This window comes from Centroberyx affinis, unplaced genomic scaffold, assembly GCF_046629955.1.
Source record: "Centroberyx affinis isolate AG114_WGS23_722 - 3 ecotype Tasmania unplaced genomic scaffold, CSIRO-AGI_Caff_v1 ptg006388l_1, whole genome shotgun sequence".
NCBI lineage: Eukaryota > Metazoa > Chordata > Actinopteri > Beryciformes > Berycidae > Centroberyx > Centroberyx affinis.
In genome coordinates, this window is record NW_027283244.1 from 125,130 (window position 1) to 144,966 (window position 19,837).

The 19,837-nt window shown below is 46.2% G+C and overlaps 1 protein-coding gene across 1 annotated transcript in view; it reads left to right on the plus strand.

Annotated features, from left to right (window-relative positions):
* jag2b (jagged canonical Notch ligand 2b) overlaps positions 1–18,223 on the plus strand; it is a 46,488-nt gene extending 28,265 nt beyond the window's left edge. Inside the window, 22 exon segments of the mRNA XM_071512610.1 lie at positions 691–764; positions 767–820; positions 2,314–2,433; positions 2,532–2,645; positions 3,334–3,447; positions 5,493–5,606; positions 6,018–6,064; positions 6,462–6,635; positions 8,491–8,653; positions 8,751–8,912; positions 9,300–9,413; positions 9,637–9,750; positions 9,866–9,979; positions 10,656–10,772; positions 11,946–11,973; positions 12,634–12,719; positions 13,671–13,784; positions 13,900–14,015; positions 15,705–15,959; positions 16,057–16,188; positions 16,410–16,560; positions 16,999–18,223. Coding sequence (XP_071368711.1) covers positions 691–764; positions 767–820; positions 2,314–2,433; positions 2,532–2,645; positions 3,334–3,447; positions 5,493–5,606; positions 6,018–6,064; positions 6,462–6,635; positions 8,491–8,653; positions 8,751–8,912; positions 9,300–9,413; positions 9,637–9,750; positions 9,866–9,979; positions 10,656–10,772; positions 11,946–11,973; positions 12,634–12,719; positions 13,671–13,784; positions 13,900–14,015; positions 15,705–15,959; positions 16,057–16,188; positions 16,410–16,560; positions 16,999–17,543 — 3,022 coding nt within the window. The 3' untranslated portion in view covers positions 17,544–18,223.
* Positions 18,224–19,837: the final 1,614 nt, after the last annotated feature.

Below are 19,837 nucleotides of genomic sequence, written 5' to 3' on the forward strand. Positions count from 1 at the left end.
ACCCCCCCCCCCCCCCCCCCCCCCCCCCCCCCCCCCCCCCCCAGAACCCCCCCCCAACCCGAGCACAGGAGCCACTGGAAGTATTCTTAACCCCTCCTGCCCTGGAATGTCACCCTCCACTAAGATTAGTTGGCAGGAGGCCTTGGGGGGTGGGTGGGATGGGACGGACTGATGGATTGGACGCGAGAGTGGATGTTAGGTCTGTTTCCACTGCTGGACTGCCTGCACTGAAAAGTCGGGGGGGGGGGGGTCTTGCACATCCTCTGAAGTCCTGCCAAAGACCCTCGCTCCCATGTTTTAGCTTATTCTGTATTCTTTTCCTTCTTCCTTCAATTTGAGCAAAGGAACAAACCGCCACCAGCAGAAACACCCCCTCTTCTTCAAAAGGAAAACATTTTTTTCACAAATATTTATGTTAACGCACCCTTATATTTTGGTTATTGAACTGACTTTTATCGAATGAGTGCATCAGTAGAATAAGCTTCAATTCCTAGATCACCAAAATTGGAACAACCAATAGGACAAAGGTCAGGGACTTAGCGCCTTGGCAACATTCCTGTGACCAGTGAAAGAAAATTCAATAAGAGCCTAGGAGAGAAGAAGACTTTTTTTTAGAGAGCAAGTAGAGTGTGTAGATGGGGAAATCACTTATGTTCATGCTCATATTTCGGTGTGTGTGTGTTTTGACAGGTGTAAGTACGGCTGGCAGGGCCAGTTCTGCGATGACTGTGTGCCTTACCCCGGATGCGTCCACGGGACGTGCGACCTCCCTGGCAGTGCGACTGCGAGAGGAACTGGGGCGGCCTACTGTGCGATAAAGGTATGGAAAAATCTCTTGCACGGCGTTTCCCTTTCATTTACCTTTTCATGGAAGTGTTCATAACCATTACAAGAATCCGCCTTCACGTAGCCAAAATGGCCGAATCTCTCCCCCCGATTGACTTGATTTTGAAATGCAACTGTCCCGCAGCCCCGTTCTCCGGAGAATGGCGGCTGGATAGTTTTACTGCCCGTGTGATCCGAGCGGCAGCGGGGACACCCGATCCGCCCGCGTCCCTTCGTCACCGAGGGCTCTTTGGGGGATGAGAATGGGTCCTGAGATCCCCGGTGGAGACAGATCCCTGCTCATTTATTTACCAGCCTTTAGGGTGACCTGGCCTTTAGCCTACGGACGGTGCTCAGGGATCAACTAGGTCGTAGTTTAGTATATTGTGCATGTAAAAAACAATACAACAATTAAGTGAGATTTGGGAACTTTTAATTGTCATACCCTCCGGTTGATTTGAAAGGTTGCACTTCCGGTTTTAAGGTCTTCTAACAGTCGCCCAACTTGAGGTAAAAAGCCAGCAAGTCGGCTGCATCCTGCAAATAAAGAAGTGTAACGCAGTGCAGCAGTGTGTGCAGTGTGGCTGAGAAAACACCCTGTGCTCCCTGTCAGAGCTGACAGCCAGCCGGCTCTCTCCACAGAGCGAAGCCTCAAAACAGGCCGCCTGCCTGGAAACTCCCTGCACCAACAGGATAAATGGTGAAACGAGCAAAGAGCCGTCTCACAGGATGGCTCCAATTAGCAAAGTCTGAAGAGACAGCTGCGGTTCCTGAAGTTTTATATATATGAGTCTGTCTTTGTGACTCATCCGAATGAATACTGATGTCAAAAGGTGCCAATGCAGCAAAATAACAGAGTGTTTGCTTTTCAATTTGGGTCTTTAATTAAAGTAGCTAGGTGGCTAAATTGGCAGTTTCTTGTCTTCCTGGCCTGACCTTTTGCCTTCTAGGCAGATTTGAATGTAATTATCTTTTATTTTTCATGTACATGTTCTCATAGGTAAATGGAATTCCATCTACTTGCTGCTTAATATCATACTGCCAGTTCAAACATAGACTAAAACATGTGGGGTTTGATGGACTGATACTTAATGCATCCCAACCCAAAAAGTAAATCAAAATGATAATTAGCTTTGTTTTTTAAATTGTAAACCAGGGCAGGAGCTATTTGCTTCTAGTTAGACATTGATAATGATGGCCTTCATGAGAATCAACCTTAGCTCTGGTTTGTAGTTCTTTGTTTTGCTGCTTGATACTCTTGATACAAAAGACTTGTAATTTCCTGTATGTAGAAAGTATTTTTTCTTGCTGCCGGAACTGCAAAATGTATAGCGGCATTTGCAGAAGATTCAAGCAGGGTGGGATGGAGTCATTTCTTCTTGCACAGCCCCCTTAAAAAATAATATAATTTTTGCATGAAATTCGTACAGAACGCTACATCGAGGGTTACCTTGGTGTCACTAAACCGCGTGTCCCTCTGTCCTCCAGATCTGAACTACTGTGGCCGCCACCAGCCCTGCGTGAACGGAGGCACCTGCATGAACACGGAGCCCGACGAGTACCACTGCGCCTGTCCCCAGGGCTACTCGGGCAAGACCTGCCAGATAGGTGAGGGGTCCAACCCGTGTTTTACTTCTATGATTTTGGCCGCTTGAGCTTGTATCTTCGGCGAATGACGTTGCTTGCTTCCCCCCCCCCCCCGCCAGCCGAGCACGCCTGCGTCTCTAACCCCTGCGCAAACGGCGGCACGTGCCACGAGGTCTCCGCCGGGTTCGAGTGCCACTGTCCGCCGGGCTGGGACGGTCCCACCTGTGCCAACGGTGAGTCGCTGCAGCCCCCTCCCCTCCACACTCTCTCTCTCCTCTCACATCTGTCCATCATCTCCGCTCTCTCCTCCAGAGCCGCTGCTTTCCATTTTCGACAACCTTCATTCGGATATTGGTGTTTTCTTCTTAATCAAACAAGGCCCCACACACACACACACACACCAACCACACCACGTCTTTTTTTTTATCCTCCTCCTCCTAAGCCTCTCGTCTCTTAGCCGTCTTAGTGTGTGTGTGTGTGTGTGTTTTGGGGTGGGGGGTCTCAGATAGGGGCCACTGGGATTAGACCCACCGCTGATAGCCATCGGAGGAAGACACACTCAGGGCGGATTTACATAATCTTACCCTCACTTTGAACCAGGCTGCGTTTGTGGTGCCTGTGAATCGGGAGCATTGTGGGGACACACACACACACACACACACACACACACACACACACACACACACACACACACACATCATCAAGACTACCCAACCTCCCACCTCTCCCCCTCTCCTCCTTTCACCATCACTATCTCTTTTTATGCAGCTTTAGTAGCCGGATGCAGATAGTTAAAAGCTGCCCCACCCTCTGCATTGTGCATATGTGTGCATTTCTGTGTTGTGCAACAGATCCTTCAACACGAGGCATGCAGTTACATGTAAGCAAAGAGCTGAAGGGTGTGTGTGTGTGTTTTCTCAGATTTGGACGAGTGTGCCTCCAGTCCTTGTGCCCAGGGTGGAACCTGTATCGACCGGGAAAACGGTTTTGAGTGTTTGTGCCCCCCGCAGTGGGAAGGGAAGACCTGCCAGATAGGTGAGATTTGGGTCTCTCACACACACACACACACACACACACACACACTTGCATTCAAAAATGAATTCAACCAGGTTTTTTCTTTGCTTTTCATTTGAACCCATCATACCAGCAATTCTACAATACTGCCAGCAAACTACATTCAAATACACAAAAAACGGACAACAAATTAATTTCTTGAATCTTAACCATTCGGTGCACTTATGAAAGGGATGATTCCTTTTTGACCTGCACTCGGTCTTAACATTTCAGGATTTCCTTATTCATTTCTAGTGGGAAAAGTACTTTTTTTCTGTCCGTTTTTTTCCCCTGGAACAAATAAATATCCTCCGAGACACGCGATGGCGCAAAATCCCTCGCCGTGCCCGCCTCCGACCCGCCGGCGACCGCTCCGGATCGCCGTTGTTTCTGGATCCGAACCGGCCAGCGGCAACCCGAGCCCCGTGGCCGGTCCATATCCCGGACGAGCTGGCAGCTGCCCCGCAAGCGCAGCAGGCATTCCCGTTTTTTTTTTTTTGTTTTTGTTTTTTGTCTCAATGAGCTCTCCTATGAGTGACGCGTTACAAGTGTGTTTATATACAGTGTATATGATGCTGTTTGCTCGCTGCCGATGGTGTTTTTGTTTTTATATCGCTCCCAGGCCGGCACGAAGCCAGGAAATGGATTACGACCGGTAAACAAAGTTGGGGTGGAGGGGTGGTGGTGGGGGGGGGGGGGGTTTGATGGCGGAAAAGGGATCCCAAGAGTTCGGTCTCATCTTACGAGCTCAGATCTCAGCTTACAGGCGGCAATTGCCCTCCTATCTTACCTGGCGAGTGTGTGTGTGTGTGTGTGTGTGTGTGTGTGTGTGCAGTAGAGTGTTGGGTTTCGGAGAGAAGACAGGTGTGTGTGTGTGAGCAGAGCAGGACTCCCTGGGGACTGCCCTCCCTCCCACCCACCCCTCCTTTTGAATATTTGAGCGGCAGTGCTTTCTTTTCTTTTTTTTTGTCATTGGAGGTGTGGTGTGTGTGTGTGTGTGTGTGTGTGTGTGTGTGTGTGATGGTAGGTAATATAGGAAAGATGAAAGTGAGTACTACAGTGTGTCATTTGTTACTTGGCCAGTTGGATAGTGGTGGTGCTTTACTTCTATGTAAATTTCAGATGGATGCTGTGAAACTTTATAGAGGCCAATAGGGTTTAATTTCAAAAGGATGCAATTTTTCACACAGTATAAATATACATTATATGATTTTAAAATTTGCTGTGAATTGATTCAAACTATATGATGCATTTCGTTTCTGTCCCTCCATCATGGCACATGGTATGCAGGACAATACATGATAGAAACTTCATTCCCCCTTTAGAGTAGATGATCGGATTAGATTTTAAGCACCTTGCCGCTTATATTTGCATATTAATGAGGAAAAACAGATTTTCTTGAAACAAATATAACGCAATGTTTTAAGATACAGAGGTCATGTTAATACCACCCATGTGTTATGAGAAAACAAGTATGCCGATGTAGAAATATTTGCTAATGAATGCATTCATTTGCTTAATTAATCACCTCATTAACATAATTTGGTTATGTACTGTATAATGTGGTGATAATGACGGGACAGCTCAAGTGCCTCTTGTTTAGTACTGTGATATATGATTTTGTGCTTTGCGTTTACTAATATGGTTTAGGGGTAAAATTGAGCCAAAAATTGATTAAATTTAAATATTTCCATTGTTCTTTATTAAACTTAATAAAGAACCTTTGAACCTGTAGTTCAGTGAAATAACTTGGGAAATGTACACACTGAAAATGCACAACTCTTCATGCTCTAGTGGGTTGAACTTTATAACAATATAAAAAAATAAAATAACAATAATCTCTAACTTAGAGATTCTCTAAATCTCTACCCGTGCCCGGAATCTCTAATTCTCTAATAATGCTGGTACCTCTTTGTTTCAGTGATGTGTTGGCTGGGCGTTAAAGCTTGGATTTCAGGACTCTTTTCTTTCTTTCTCCCTCTGCCTGTCTGTCATTTGACGGACTTGGTGTACTTCTGCCTTCACAGATGCGAATGAGTGTGCGGGGAATCCCTGTGAGAACGCTTACTCTTGCAGGAATTTGATCGGCGGCTATCTCTGCGTCTGTTTCGACGAGTGGTCCGGACAGAACTGTGACATCAGTCAGTATTTTCTCCCTCGGCGTCACTCCCTGCATTTCTGTCTTCCCCACTGGCCCTCCTCTTCATCGGCTCCTTTCGATAGCCTTCTCGCTCGCCTGTTAGGACACATAACCTAGGTGCATTCTAGCGTCACTCCCTCCTCCCCCCAGACGCGGTAACTCCTTCCTCTCTTGTCTTGGAAAACTTGATGACTGAACCTGCATGCCCAGTTCCTCTCTCTCTCTAGGAGTCCATCTAAGGTCTTTCCGGCACCGATTCAGCTCCACTAATTATTCCTTTCCCATCTGTAACGTAGCCTGTGCACATTCCACACTGTATGGTGTTTAGGTGATATATGACCCAAGGTTTATTTACTTTTTTTTACACCTTTTCATATTTAATTTTTTTTTTCCTCTCTGTTTGCGCCTGCAGAAGTCGGTGGCTGCCATGGCAAGTGCCAGAATGGAGGGACGTGCAAGGTATGGATGTTCTCATTTCTTCTTCTTCTCTTTCAAATGAGGCGAGGTGAAGTTGATAAGGAAGGGAGGGAATTGCCTTTATAAGCATGCAAGCAGTCGCATTCACGAATAAATTAAGCGTCCAAAACTACAGAAAATTTTAGAAAATTAGAATTAAATTGTAACATAACTCAAAAACTAGTCTTGTCTCGGTATTAGAAACGTGTTAAAAGTTCTCCCCTATCACTAGATGGTCTATCCTTCACCCACACCACCTCTACCCAGCCTTTACCCCCCCCACTCCCAATTTATGGATGTTAATTGCCTATACTGTAATCCCATTTCCTAGTAGATAAACGGTTCTTGACTAGACATACCCTCGACAACCCCCATCTTCTCTCTCTTTGCCTCGTACCAGGAGGGCCAGAGGGGCCACCACTGCCAGTGCCCGGCGGGTTTCGTGGGCACCCACTGCGAAATCCAGCGGAACAAATGCGACAGCGCGCCGTGCCAGAACGCCGGCCGCTGCCACACCGTGCTCGGCGGCTTCGTGTGCGAGTGCCCCGACGAGTTCTCCGGAGAGCTGTGCGAGGTGAGTCTCGGGTTTCGGGGGGGCGCGCATATGGGGTTAACGGTGGCCTTAAGCCCCCCGGGGGGGACACACTACACCGGCGCAAAGATTTGGTAAATTGCGCACTTAACGACCAGCGTATGCGTTTAGGGATTTTATTTGGGGGGAACACGCACTTGACAACCTGTAGGATTTTGGGGAATGGGCATCTGATGGCCGGTTGGATTTTGGGGAATGGGCATCTGATGGCCGGTTGGATTTTGGGGAATGGGCATCTGATGGCCGGTTGGATTTCGGGGAACACGCACTACCCGATGATTCACGCAACCCTCAGACGAAAAAAACACACTCTCATACAAACTATAACACAAGATCATCTGTGCCGACGTGAAAATCAGCCAAGACGGCCAAATTGTGGCTATAATCAGGCTAAAAGTTGTGTAGCGTGTCCCCAGCCCTACAGGCCAAGCCGGTTTCATTACAAACGTCTATATAGATGTTTATAAAGAAAGTTAATGTCACCGATCAGGCGTATCTTTGGACTCGGGGCGTTCTCGCAGCAGCCTCTTCTAACTAGATAGTCTGAAGCTAATGTAGGTTAGCGGCGAGGAAATCGACACTTGGGCGCTCCTCCTGGGCCCTGAATGGAGGACATTGCTGGTCGGGAGCCAAATCCTGATTTAGCATCTCCACTATAAATATGAGCCTCCTTGAATGAGGGTGACGCTGGACCGCTGCCTGCATACTACGGGGACTTTGATGCCTGCCGTGGCACGGTGTGCATTCCTGTTCTCTAGTGGCAAAACTACGACGGCTTCCAGCGTCATATTTCTTTCATTAGCGTCTGCTCCCGAGTCCATAAAAGTCTGATTGTTTAATTGCAGTCATTATTTTATTTTATTTTTTTTAGATATACATTTTCTACATTTTACACTTGATCTGAACGAGGTCTCCCAAGTTGACCTGGCTGCCTCGACTGAGTCTTGTTCAGCTTTCAACATCTGACTCGTCCCACTTGGCGTTTTATGCAAATCCAATTTATGAGGTTTGCGTGTTGCAGCAGGAGTCCGTGCTACAAGGGGAAAATGTCTCTTACGCTGTGAATGGTGCATTACAGTGAATGTGCTGAAGACGCCCTTGCCCTCAGACATGATTCCCCCCCCCCCCCCACACACACACACACACACACACGAGTGCACACTCAACACCTAGCCAGGGCTCAGTCCAGCTGCCAAACAGGATAGAATAAATGTATCTGGCCCTGTCACTTAGAGTAAAATAAACTCTGTGTGTGTGTGTGACCGAAGACACTTCACCCGCCCTGTTGCCCCGCTGCACCACTCTTGCGCTCAGCACCTTAAATGGCAGCGGGTGCGACCCATGGTTTATGCGCAGTTAGGCTTCTGTTTACAGAAACCGGGGGATTTTCACTCTGACCTCCATACTGGAGCGCGTAACGGCAAAAGATGTCCCCACGGCCTCCGGTTGGGTTTTATTCTGTGTCACGGTGGTGCCACAGAGAATTTTGTCATTATTTCACTGCGGCTCTGCACATTTTGCACCAAGTTTGATGTTGCCGTGACCTGTCCCTCATAATGGGTTTTCCTCTCCCTCTCTCTCTCTCTCTCTCCCTCCATCCTCCCTCTCCCCCCGTGCTCGCGTGTCAGGGGGATTAAGCGGGGGGGGGGGCAGAGACGTAACACCGACCAGGGGCTGGATCCCCTTGATGAGCTTAGGGAAAGTGTCCGAGGCTTACCTGCCCGTCCGCTTACCTTTTTTCGATTTTGCCCCCGAAATGCCTAAACCTCTCCTCCTTTCTCTCCCTTGTCACTTGTAAAAAAAAAACAGAATATATCCTCTCCTTAATCCTCCACAGGTCCCCGGCTGGTCTCCCTCGGACCCTTGCGAGCCGAACCCTTGCGAGAACGAGGCCGAGTGCCACGCCATGGCCCGGGACTTCTACTGCGCCTGTCCCGAAGGCTACGAGGGGAAGACCTGCGACCGCGCCAAGGACCACTGCCGGACCGCCCCCTGTCAAGGTGACCGGAGCCGGTTCGGCGATGGCCCAGATCAGACTTGGGATTCCTTTGGCATACGTGAAAGAAAACCATTAAATATTTTTTTTTTTCTCTGCAGTGATCGACAGCTGCACCATCGCCGTGGCGGCCAACGACTCGGCCGAGGTGCGGCACATCTCCTCCAACGTGTGCGGGCCGCGGGGACGCTGCGTCAGCCAGCCGGCGGGCAACTTCACCTGCGCCTGCGACCCGGGCTTCAGCGGCGTCTACTGCCACGAGAGTACGTATAGACTCTCATCTCTCCCCCCCCCCCCCCTTCCTTCCTTCCTTCCTTCCCTCTCCTCGGGCCCACGCCTCCTCACGGCTCCAACAACATCGGAGCAAACGCTTTAATTTCGAAGTGAGATATGATAAGGTTACACCTACTTTTCAAACAAGTACAGTCATTTTTGGAACTTTTTCTGAGGATGGAAGTCATCCACTGTGTATTCATCACTGCTGCCCGATGAATTTCGAGACAGTTTTCTTTCTAAATATGGATATTTACTCTGAAATCCTGGGAGGAATGACTGGTAGAGGCTTGATCTTGATTCTGGGGATTGACAGTGTTTTGATCGTCCGATTCTGATTCTCCCTCTAATCCTCCCCCATACTTTTTTTTTTGTAGATATCAACGACTGCATCAGCAACCCCTGCAGGAACGGCGGGACCTGCATCGACGGAGTGAACTCCTTCCAGTGCTTCTGTCCCGACGGCTGGGAGGGCCGCCTCTGCGACCTCAGTGAGTTCCTCTCCTATCTGTTTTTTTTTTTTTTTGCAAAACTAAAGCTCATAAATGACATCTTTTAGCCCAGTTTTTTGCAGCGTTTCAAACAAAAGCCCCGCTAGAGGAAGACCGGCCGCTTGCTCCGCGCCGGGTTCCTTTGCACTAAATAAGAAGGGAGTTAAGGTAAGAGCTGACCTTGTGAACCTTTCCCTTTACCGCCACCCTGCTTCCCCCTCAGACGTGAACGAGTGCAGGCGCAACCCGTGCAAGAACGGCGGACGCTGCGTCGACCTCCTGAACGACTTCTACTGCGAGTGCGCCGACAACTGGAAGGGCAAGACCTGCCATTCCCGTGAGTTACGCCGACCTCTCTGTGTGTGTGTGTGTGTGTGTGTGTGTGTGTGTGTGTGTGTGTACATGTTTGCAGCTTGTAGACTGTTGTATTTTTTTTTTTTTTATCGCACCAGGGGAGAGCCAGTGTGACGCCACCACCTGCAGTAACGGCGGGACCTGCTACGACCACGGCGACGCCTTCCGCTGCGCCTGCCCCCCCGGGTGGGGCGGGAACACATGCAACACAGGTGAGGCTGGGGATATGGGTTTTTTGTTTTTGCTGAAGGCTTCTCGAAGATATTTTTTTTAGACTGAAGCTGCCGAAAGCTGGTATTTTGGGCTGATATTTGTATCTTTAATTTTGGCCGTTTTTGATGCAAAAAAAAAAAAGTATTCAGTGTTTCCTCAAGAATCTTTTTCTTGGCAGATTGGTAAAGCCTCTGATATAGTATTTAGACCACGGGATGCTAAAACTCCATTGACACCCAGGATAATACTAATAACATATTTAAGCATCAAAATGTGATAATGTAGTCAAACAATCTGCATCATATCTATTGTATCATAGGTGGAAGGCAGTGGCTGGCTGATATGCTGATTTTGAATTAAAGGCCCAATGTATCAGAAAGCCTAATGTATATCTCATTGACAGCCATGTGTTTTGATAACTACAAAGAGGGGTTTCAACAGGTTTCAAGGGCCTCAAGGGTCATGAAACCCACTCCCCACATGTAGTTTGTAACCATGCAAACTTTCAGCTCAAGTAAGAAAAGGACAAACCATGAAAAAAAGCCACAATACTGCATGTGAATTGTGCAAGCGTGTAGATGTATGCCCTGTTTTTTTTATGTTTTTTTTACAATTCGCCACACCTCTGCAAATCTCTGACTCATCTCCTCTCTTGTTGCCCTTCTCGCTCCGCAGCCAAGAACAGCACATGCGCCTCCAGCCCTTGTTCCAACGGCGGGACGTGCGTGGGAGGAGGGGACACCTTCACCTGCATCTGCAAAGAGGGCTGGGAGGGCCCCACCTGTGGCCAGAGTCAGTTTCCCACTCATCTCTCACCACTTACTGTTTAGAGTAACTTACAGAGGGAATAAAAAAAATTGAGGTTTTGGAATGAGCACTTGTGGCAACACTTTACTGCTGCCTTAGGCTACAAGCAGATTAGAAGCCCATTAGGCACATAAATAAACTTTTTTTTTTTTTTTTTTTACAGTATATTCAGCAAACTTCATCAGACAAGCATCAGAAAATTCTGTTCAATTTTATAGCATGCCATTAACTATACACTTGCCCCCTAATGTATTCAACCCCCCAATTGTTTTGCACATATAGTATACATATAATAATCTCCATGCACTCACACTGTGCTTATGATGCCTTATAATGCCTTATGATGCCTTATAATGCCTTATGAGTAGAGCTGCAACGATTAATCGATAAGTTGTCAACTATTAAATTAATCGCCAACTATTTTGATAATCGATTTATCGGTTTGAGTAATTTTTTAAGAAAAATAAGTCAAAATTCTCTGATTCCAGCTTCTTAAATGTGAATATTTTCTGGTTTCTTTCCTCCTCTATGACAGTAAACTGAATATCTTTGGGTTGTGGACAAAACAAGACATTTGAGGACGTCATCTTGGGCTTTGGGAAACGTAATCGATTATTTGTTTGGTCTATAAAATGTCAGAAAATGGTGAAAAATGTCGATCAATCGAGAAAATAATCGACAATGAAAATAATCGTTGCAGCAGTTGCAGCCCTATTTATGAGCACTATATCAAGTAAATTGTCACTAGCCATTTTTGTGAGTTCTTGAAACTCACAAAAGAATGCAGAATGCTTGAATATTTCATTAACTCTTTTTCTCACAGTATTTTGATTTTACTGATGTATCGCTTCACCAAAACCTGTGATATCAAAGAGCTTTGAATGTGAAAGTAAGACAAGTAGCACAAGCAAATGGTTCACCCAGGACAGCAGATTGTGTCAATAGCGTTCAAGGGCCCCCCCACATCTGGGGAATTTCCTCATTATGTAATTATGTAAAGTCTAAATGAGTCAGCTCAACATTATACAGAGGATATCATTCTGTTCTGCTGCGTTACGACATGTAGGCCCATCGTCTCCTGCCACTCCTTCAGTTGTATTGTGATAACACCGTGCCATTCGATCAGCCACATTTATATTTCTCTGTTCTATCCAACAGATACAAACGACTGCAACCCTCATCCATGGTATGTATTTGGTCCCTCCACACACACACACACACTCAGTTTTTCTCCTCTCTGTTCACCTCCTCTCCCTGCCTCTGCCTTTCTCATACACACACTGTACATATAGGCCTCATGGGGTGGAGAGAGAGGTGAGGAGCTGCCAACAGCAGGGGAAGTTGCCTCCTAAATCGAGCCTCAAAGGGACATCGCTGGGAGGAGGGGGCTTGGATGTTGAATAGGGCAGGGGGGGGAGTTTTTTTTTTGGGGGGGGGGGGTATAAGAGTCCCTCCTACCCCGTGGTGAATGGCAGTGGGGGTGGGGGGTGGGGGGAGGGCTTGTCAATTCTTCCCAGGCGACCTGGGGGTGGCGGGGGGGGGAGAGAGCGGGGCTTTGAGGAGGAATGGAATAGAGGGATGATGAGAGGAGGGGAGGGGAGGGACTGGACACGCCTATTAGCATCTGAAAGGTGGAGGCTTGTATTGATGAGTTGAATTGAGCCTTGTGACTCCCTCCACCACCCCCCCCACCCCCCATCATCACACACACACACACACACACACACACACGGCGTGCTTTGTTGCAGCTGGAGAAGATATGGCTCTTGTATAGCCTTATCTAATCGTTTTCTCTCTCTCTCTCTCTCTCTCTCTGGGTGTCTCTCCATCTCTTTTCCTCCCTCAGCTACAATGGCGGCATCTGCGTCGACGGAGTCAACTGGTTCCGCTGCGAGTGCGCCCCCGGTTTCGCCGGACCCGACTGCCGAATCAGTGAGTTTATGAGCTTTACTTCACCCTATCACACACACACACACACACACACACACACACACTCCTGGGTATGATGCCAAAAAATGCAAAAAAAAAAACCAAACCCTATAAATCATTTTTAAAGCAAGATCCCGCTGTGGCAACCTCATCCTCCACTTCACGGAGACCCTAACTGCGTAGCCATGGCAACGTAGTTTAGTTAAAAGGATAAATGGGAGGGTGGGAGGAAGGAAGGAAAGGAGGGAGGGAGGAAGGGCAGGAGGAGAAGGGAGCAAGCACGCCTTGACACCTAAATTCCAGACCAGGACGCCCCCCCCCTCCTTTTAACGCCCCGGGGGGGGGGGGGGGGGCAAAGGTCGTCCCTCCTCCGTACTCACAGTCACACAAACAACACACGCATACAAACACGCACACGGAAGACAAATTACCCGGCGACCCTGAAATTCCTCGCTCTCGGCTCCTTTTGTTTTGGGCCGGGCTCGCGTTCACCTTTTCTGTCAGGCTTGAATATGAGCTTTCTCATCCGGGCTATGTTCCTGTCAGATGTGAAATCTCGACGACAATGGTCGGTCCACATCTCTATGCATTTTTTTTTTTGTTTTATGAGGGGTGGCACAATAACATTTCTTTCAAAGATAACAGACGCCTAGTGGGTTGATTGTTAAAGATGTTACATGCATGATTTGCTCGTTGATGTATTGATGGAATTAAACGTGATGGCAGGAAAATGTGACTTTTTTTTGTGCTTTTATTTTGCTAAATCTGGGAGTTTTGCTGCAAACGTAAAGAAAACCCTCGGTGTAGACTGGGAAATTGAGCAATAAAGCAAGTCGGGAGGGGAAATTATGAAATATGCACATTCAAAAACTGTTACGACAATTTGACAGTGACTTGTTTAGAGACAATCCACAGCGGTCACTTTCAGATATATTGTATATATATATTATACAGACATTAACGAGTGCCAGTCTTCACCCTGTGCCTACGGTGCCACCTGTGTGGACGAGATCAACGGCTTCCGCTGCACGTGCCCGCTCGGCAGAACGGGGCCCCGATGCAAAGAGTGTAAATATTGTCTTTGTACTCTCATATTTTTCACTCATTCATTCCCTCAATAACTCATTCCCTCATTACTGCAGACGCAAGTACATGAATTCAATATATATGTGTGTGTGTGTAGTCATAGGTATAGGGAAGACTTGCCACTATGCCGGGCTGCAGTTCCCCCATGGCAGCCGCTGGGAGGAAGAGTGCAACAGTTGCCATTGCATCAGTGGGAAAGTGGACTGTACAAAGGTAACATGTCACTCCTATCAAATATCTATCCCTCTCTCATACACAGTCACTCTCTCTTGTCCTGTGATGGTGTCTGTGTGGCCAGGGTAATCTCTGTATTGTGTAGTGGTGGTGGTAAATAATAGTGACAAACCCAAATCTCTTTAGTCACACGACCATTCATTCTAAAGGCAAGTAAAAGAAAACTGCATCCAATCATCTTTTAGAAGAGCATTATGAATAGTAAATTTAGCTAGTGGCATTACTAGCCATGCCATGCTACATAGACCTTGCTAACTAACATCATGGGTATCCAATTCCGGACAGCATATGACCAAAAAAATCACAATCATATACCAATGTATTTCATCCTGTACTTGAATTCAGATACTTGTAAGAAGTGCAGGCTATGTAGTCAAAGCTCTTATTTTTACATTTATGAACCAATACCGATTCTCACATGAAGTAACTGTCACCCAAAGTGGGATTTAAGGCTTCCCGCTTCTTGTTCATGACTAAGTTCATAACTTAGTGTTTTATATGCTTCTGAAATGTGTATGAATTTATGTCACTTAGCTTTCGGTTGAGAACTCTGTATAAAAATGACGGTATGAGAACTCTGTATAAAAATGACGGTATGAGAACTCTGTATAAAAATGACGGTATGAGAACTCTGTATAAAAATGACGGTATGAGAACTCTGTATAAAAATGACGTTAAACACCGGAAATTACGCGAGTGACCGAGTGGCCAGCATTGGATACAATTCCGTTAGCTTGATTTCACGCTAACGTGATGCGCAGTGAAAGAGGGCTGCACCAAAGTAGTTCATCAGCACACTCTAGAAGAACAAAACGTTGTACAAAACAGATAGAATTAAAGAAATAAGACGTACCTGAAGGCAAATAAAACATCATCCAATGATACTGTGCCCAAATAGACTCCTATTGAAAGTCACATAAACAAGCAATGTGCAGTAAGTGTAGTAGCTAGCTAGCATAATGTGTTGAAAATAAAGTTTTCCAAAGGAGTGTTGTTGACAAATTGAGTGTAGTACAACTTTCTCAGACATGGGACGGGCAAAAGCATTAATTTAAGTCTAAATCATAAAATGGATTATTATCATGGGATTAAAAAAAAAAACAAAGTGACAGTTGCACAGACATAAATGGAGGGAAATATTGGCACAGCAGTCCAAGTGCAGTACCAAGCTAGCATAACGTGTTATAAAAAAGTTTTCCATAATGGCATTGGATTATCCGAATTGCACATGAATGCAACATGTACTAAGGCACTTGTATTGTGCGTGATTATACACAAGTGAATATTTTATATTGGTGACACTTTACAATAAGGGTCACTAAGTTAAGGGTTAGTTAATGCTTAATAAGCATTAACTAGCTAATTAACAGTTAACTAATGTGTCTGGTAATCATTTACTAATGGTGTTCATGTTAACTATTTATACATTATTTAATAGTCATCTTTATAAACTATTAAAAAATGTATAAATTAATACCTTAGTTAACATGAACACCATTAGTAAATTACACATTAGTTAATTGTTAATTAATGTTTAGTTAATGCTTATTAAGCATTAACTAACCCTTATTAAGCATTAACTAACCCTTAACTTAGTGACCCTTATTGTAAAGTGTTACCTTTTATATTTATATATTTTAAGTGAATATTTGAACCCCGTTGCACCAGGTGCTGTGCGGTCGCCGTCCCTGCCGGCTCCAGGTGTCGGGCCAGGATCAGAGGCAGCACTGCCCAGCCGGGCGGGAGTGTCTGGAGCACAGCTACCTCACCTGCTTCTCCCCGCCGTGCCACCAGTGGGGGGTTTGCTCCGTGGCCGGTCCCCCGCCGCCGCAAGTGCCCACCAAGTGCCAGCCCAACAGCGGGCACCTGGACAACAGCTGCGCTCGCATCACGCTCATCTTCAACAAGGACAAAGTACCAACAGTGAGTAATCCAGTGGATATGTGTTAGAGTGGTTTTTTGTTCCACACATGCACTCTTGAGTAGACTGATATTTGTATGTGTGTGTGTTTCACCCCAGGGAACAACAGTGGAGAGCATCTGCTCCGAGTTGAGGTATCTTCCTGATACCCGAAGCTTGGCAAAAGACCATGCCCTTCTCCTACTCTGCGACCTTTCTCATTCTAATCAGGATGCAGTAGAGGTGGCTATAGTAAGTGACTGTCCAATACACACTCAACACTTATCAGCACTGTTCCCATCCTTGGCTGGTTGCAATGTCCAGTGTGTCTTAAGACATACGTATACTCCTTGGCAGTTGAAGTGACACGTTAGGACAAAGATGTCAAATGTTCAGATGCAGTTACACAACTTAATGCTCTATTTTTTTGTCTATTTGTGCCTGTTTTCTTCCCCGTCCTTCCTGGTTCTCAGTCTTTCCAGCCGGAGGAGCAGCCAGACCACAGTTTGATCCAGGAGGCAGCCAGCACCATAGTGGGCACCTTGTCCAAGCGCCACAACAGCACCGTGATGCTGGCGGTCATTGAGGTCAAAGTGGAAACGCAGGTCATGCCCCCCTCAGTGGGTGAGTAATAATTAGAAAAGGTGTCCCGCAGGGCTGCGTTATGGGCCCCCTCTAAGAGGCTTTCCACTGCTTATGCTTTAAGGAAAAATTAGATCTCATCGGTTTGTGATGTTCAGTGCATTCTAGGAGTTATTTTGTGATAAGGGGTAGGAATTAAATTTTTTGGTGTACCCACTTTCCCTCAACCTGCCTTTGGCTACTTCTACTTCAGTTAGCGATGTACTCCATTTCCCAGAAAGTCTTTCGAGAACCTCAGGAGGTGCTGTGTTGGTGGAGAGTATTTTGAGTGCGTTTTGATTGCATACAGTTATTTGCTATGGTAGACTTATGTTTGGTCCATGTTTGTAGGTGACGAATGATGCTAACCTAGTCTTACTTTCTCTCTCTCTCCCCCTCTTCCAACTCCACTCGTCCCCGTGTCCGTCTCGACGCCAACAGATTACCTGGTGCCCGTGCTCTGCGTCCTCTTCTGCCTGCTCTGCCTCTTCTGCATCATCGTGTGCGTGTGGTGGACGCGCAAGCGGAGAAAAGAGCGCGAGAGGAGGACGCGGTCCGCCGGCGACGAGAGCGTGAACAACCAGTGGGAGCCCCTGCGGCCGGTCGCGGGACTGCAGCAGCAGCAGCAGCAGCTCAAGGACAGCAACCGGGAGGCCGAGCAGGAGCGCAAAAAGCTCATGGGCTCCTCCTATCGGACGTGTGACGAAGGGGAGGAGGAGGAGGAGGAGGAGGAGACGGAGGGAGAGCTTGAGCTGGAGGAGGAGGAGGAGGACGGTGGCGGGGCGGAGGCGGGAAAGCAGGCGGTTTGTATGTACTCTAAGACTGCAGTGCAGTCCAACGGGGGCGTGATCTGCACCTTGCACAGCTCCAGCTCGCCTCTCAAAGCGCCCCACCGGACCCCAGGCTACAGCCCCAAAGACAACCGCTGGAAAAACGTCAGTGCCGCCTTGGCCGGTCAGAAAGACCTCAGAGACCATTGTGTATAAAAAAAAAATAAATACATAAATAAATAAAAAAGACGGAGGACTCGCAACATAGGCGAGAGAAGCCGCGAGGCAGTGACTATTCTTATTTTTGGACGATGAAAGGAAAAAAAAAAAAGGCTTTGTGTTCAAATAAGCCATTCTTTGCTTTGTTTGTTTTTTTGTTTTTGTTTTTTGTCACTGTCACCTCTAAGAAATTTTGAGTCCAGATGCTAGAACGAAGCGAACGTACTTTTTTTTTTGGGCTTCTGTTCACGTATGTGTACTTTTTTTTTTTTCATTATGTACAGAAGGAGCAGAAACGGAGGCAAAAGAAGGTCTCTGCGATTTTTTTTGGTTTTTTGGAAATTTAAGCGACGACGAATAGTCTAAACGGAGAAAAAAAAAAGACAGAACCTGTATAAAGATTTTTATTTTTTTTTTCGTTTACAGATGATTGTGATTTTGTTGAGTTGTCAGCGGGCTCCTGTTCAGCGTGTGGGGGGAGGGGGTACAGATCGAAGGGACAGTAAGGGAAGGTTTTTTTTGTTGTTTTTTTTTTAGGGAAATTGACTGTGGCGGCCACGGTAACAATGGCGACCCGCCCCTGTTTTTTTTTTGTTTTTTTTTTGCTCTGTCTTTGGCTTTGCCCGCCGACCCGCCTGTGGCCATCCTGCGCCAGCCTTACCAAAAAAAAAACACTCGGCCTGGAGGGGGGGGGGGGGTGGGTGGGTGTGGGGGGGGAAACGGGGACAGAAACCCCAGTGCCTACTATGTGGCCTTCCATGTTTTTCTTCTCTCCTGTCTCTCAGTTCTGTTTTTGGCTGAAAGCTCTGTTTGAGGATTTTTTGCAGTATTTGAGTTGGTAGCAAGTGCCTTTTTCTAAGAGCCCGCTCAAGGTCTCCGAGTCTCGCTGCCCAGTTTGACCTCCTTGTTCTCAAATCTCAAAAAGGGATACAGGTGTACATTTTTTTTTTTTTTTTTTTTTTTTTTTTGGAGAGTTCATTTTCACAGCAACGCCGCTCAAGGTATTCAATCAAACAAGAAATGAAAACTGTACATATGTGTAAATACTAAAGGAGTCGCTGTGTATATTTGAATTAAGTAACTTAAAGACAAGTCACACATTTTTATTATTATTATTATTATTATTATTATTGTTATTATGATTTTTATTTTTTTTTACAATGTCATTCCTTTTATTTATGCCAGTCGAAATAGGCAGGTTTTATAACACTTCATATCCAGTGTCCCACAGTTAAGAACCTTTACAGTGAGGTACCACCTATGAAAGGATTTCTGAAGGGTTTAGAAATGGCAGATACAGTCATTTCCGGTGATAAACAAAACAAATATGTGACTATTGTGGTGATGCTTTCTGAATACAAAGGTATACGCTCACCATAGCATATCTCTGTGGGAACCAGAGCAAGTTCCATTCACATGATTTGGATGTGAATATACAGTCGAACGCTGTGTGACTGTATGTGGGTCAATAATCCTGGACCTGGCCTCAATCTGTTGCCCTCCTCACATTATATCTCTTCTACCAGCTTGGCATAGTTTTCGAACGCAAAAAAAAAAAAGGAATATAAATAGGAAAATGATCTATTCACAATGAAACGGAGCTCTTCCAATTTCAATTTTCCAATTCCGATCATTGTATGTAAGGGTCCAGTCACTTTTAACTTATGAAACAGTGTTGCTTTCCGTTAGAGGCCTGGATGATTTTGCTTCAGTCGTGACTCGGTTGAAAATGGAAGAGGAGCATTGTGGCAAAAGCTGACATCACGGCCTTAAAGAGTTTTTTTTTTTTTAACTAGCAGCCGTTTCTAAACCCGTCACAAACCCTTCTGCTTCAGGTGCCTTAATGTAACGTGTAACGCATTATTTGTGTAATCAATGGTCATCTTTTTATGTTGTTGGTTTGTTTTCACTATTAAGGAAAGTAACTCTTTAAAAACATTGTGTGGTGTATTGTGGCGTGTTTTATTCGCCTGAGTAAAGTGCTCTCCTTGTCTCACTTTGCTCTCATGGAGATTTCTGGAATAAAACACTGATGGAGGTTCCTAAGAAATCCACCATGGCTCTGTCAGTGTCTTGTTATGTGGACGCCAATAGGTCAAATTTTGCTTGATGTTTGGTTTAAAGGCTTTAATGAAGGGAGCAGTTTTTGTTGCCGCCATGCAGGTGTGTTGTTCAAGGTACCAACTCGATCTGACATAACTTTCCTCAAAAAATGTCCCCCCCCCTTTCGTGTCCATGTCATTGTCTGGAAAAGCCATCATGTCTTCTGTAAATGGGACACAGCAAAATAA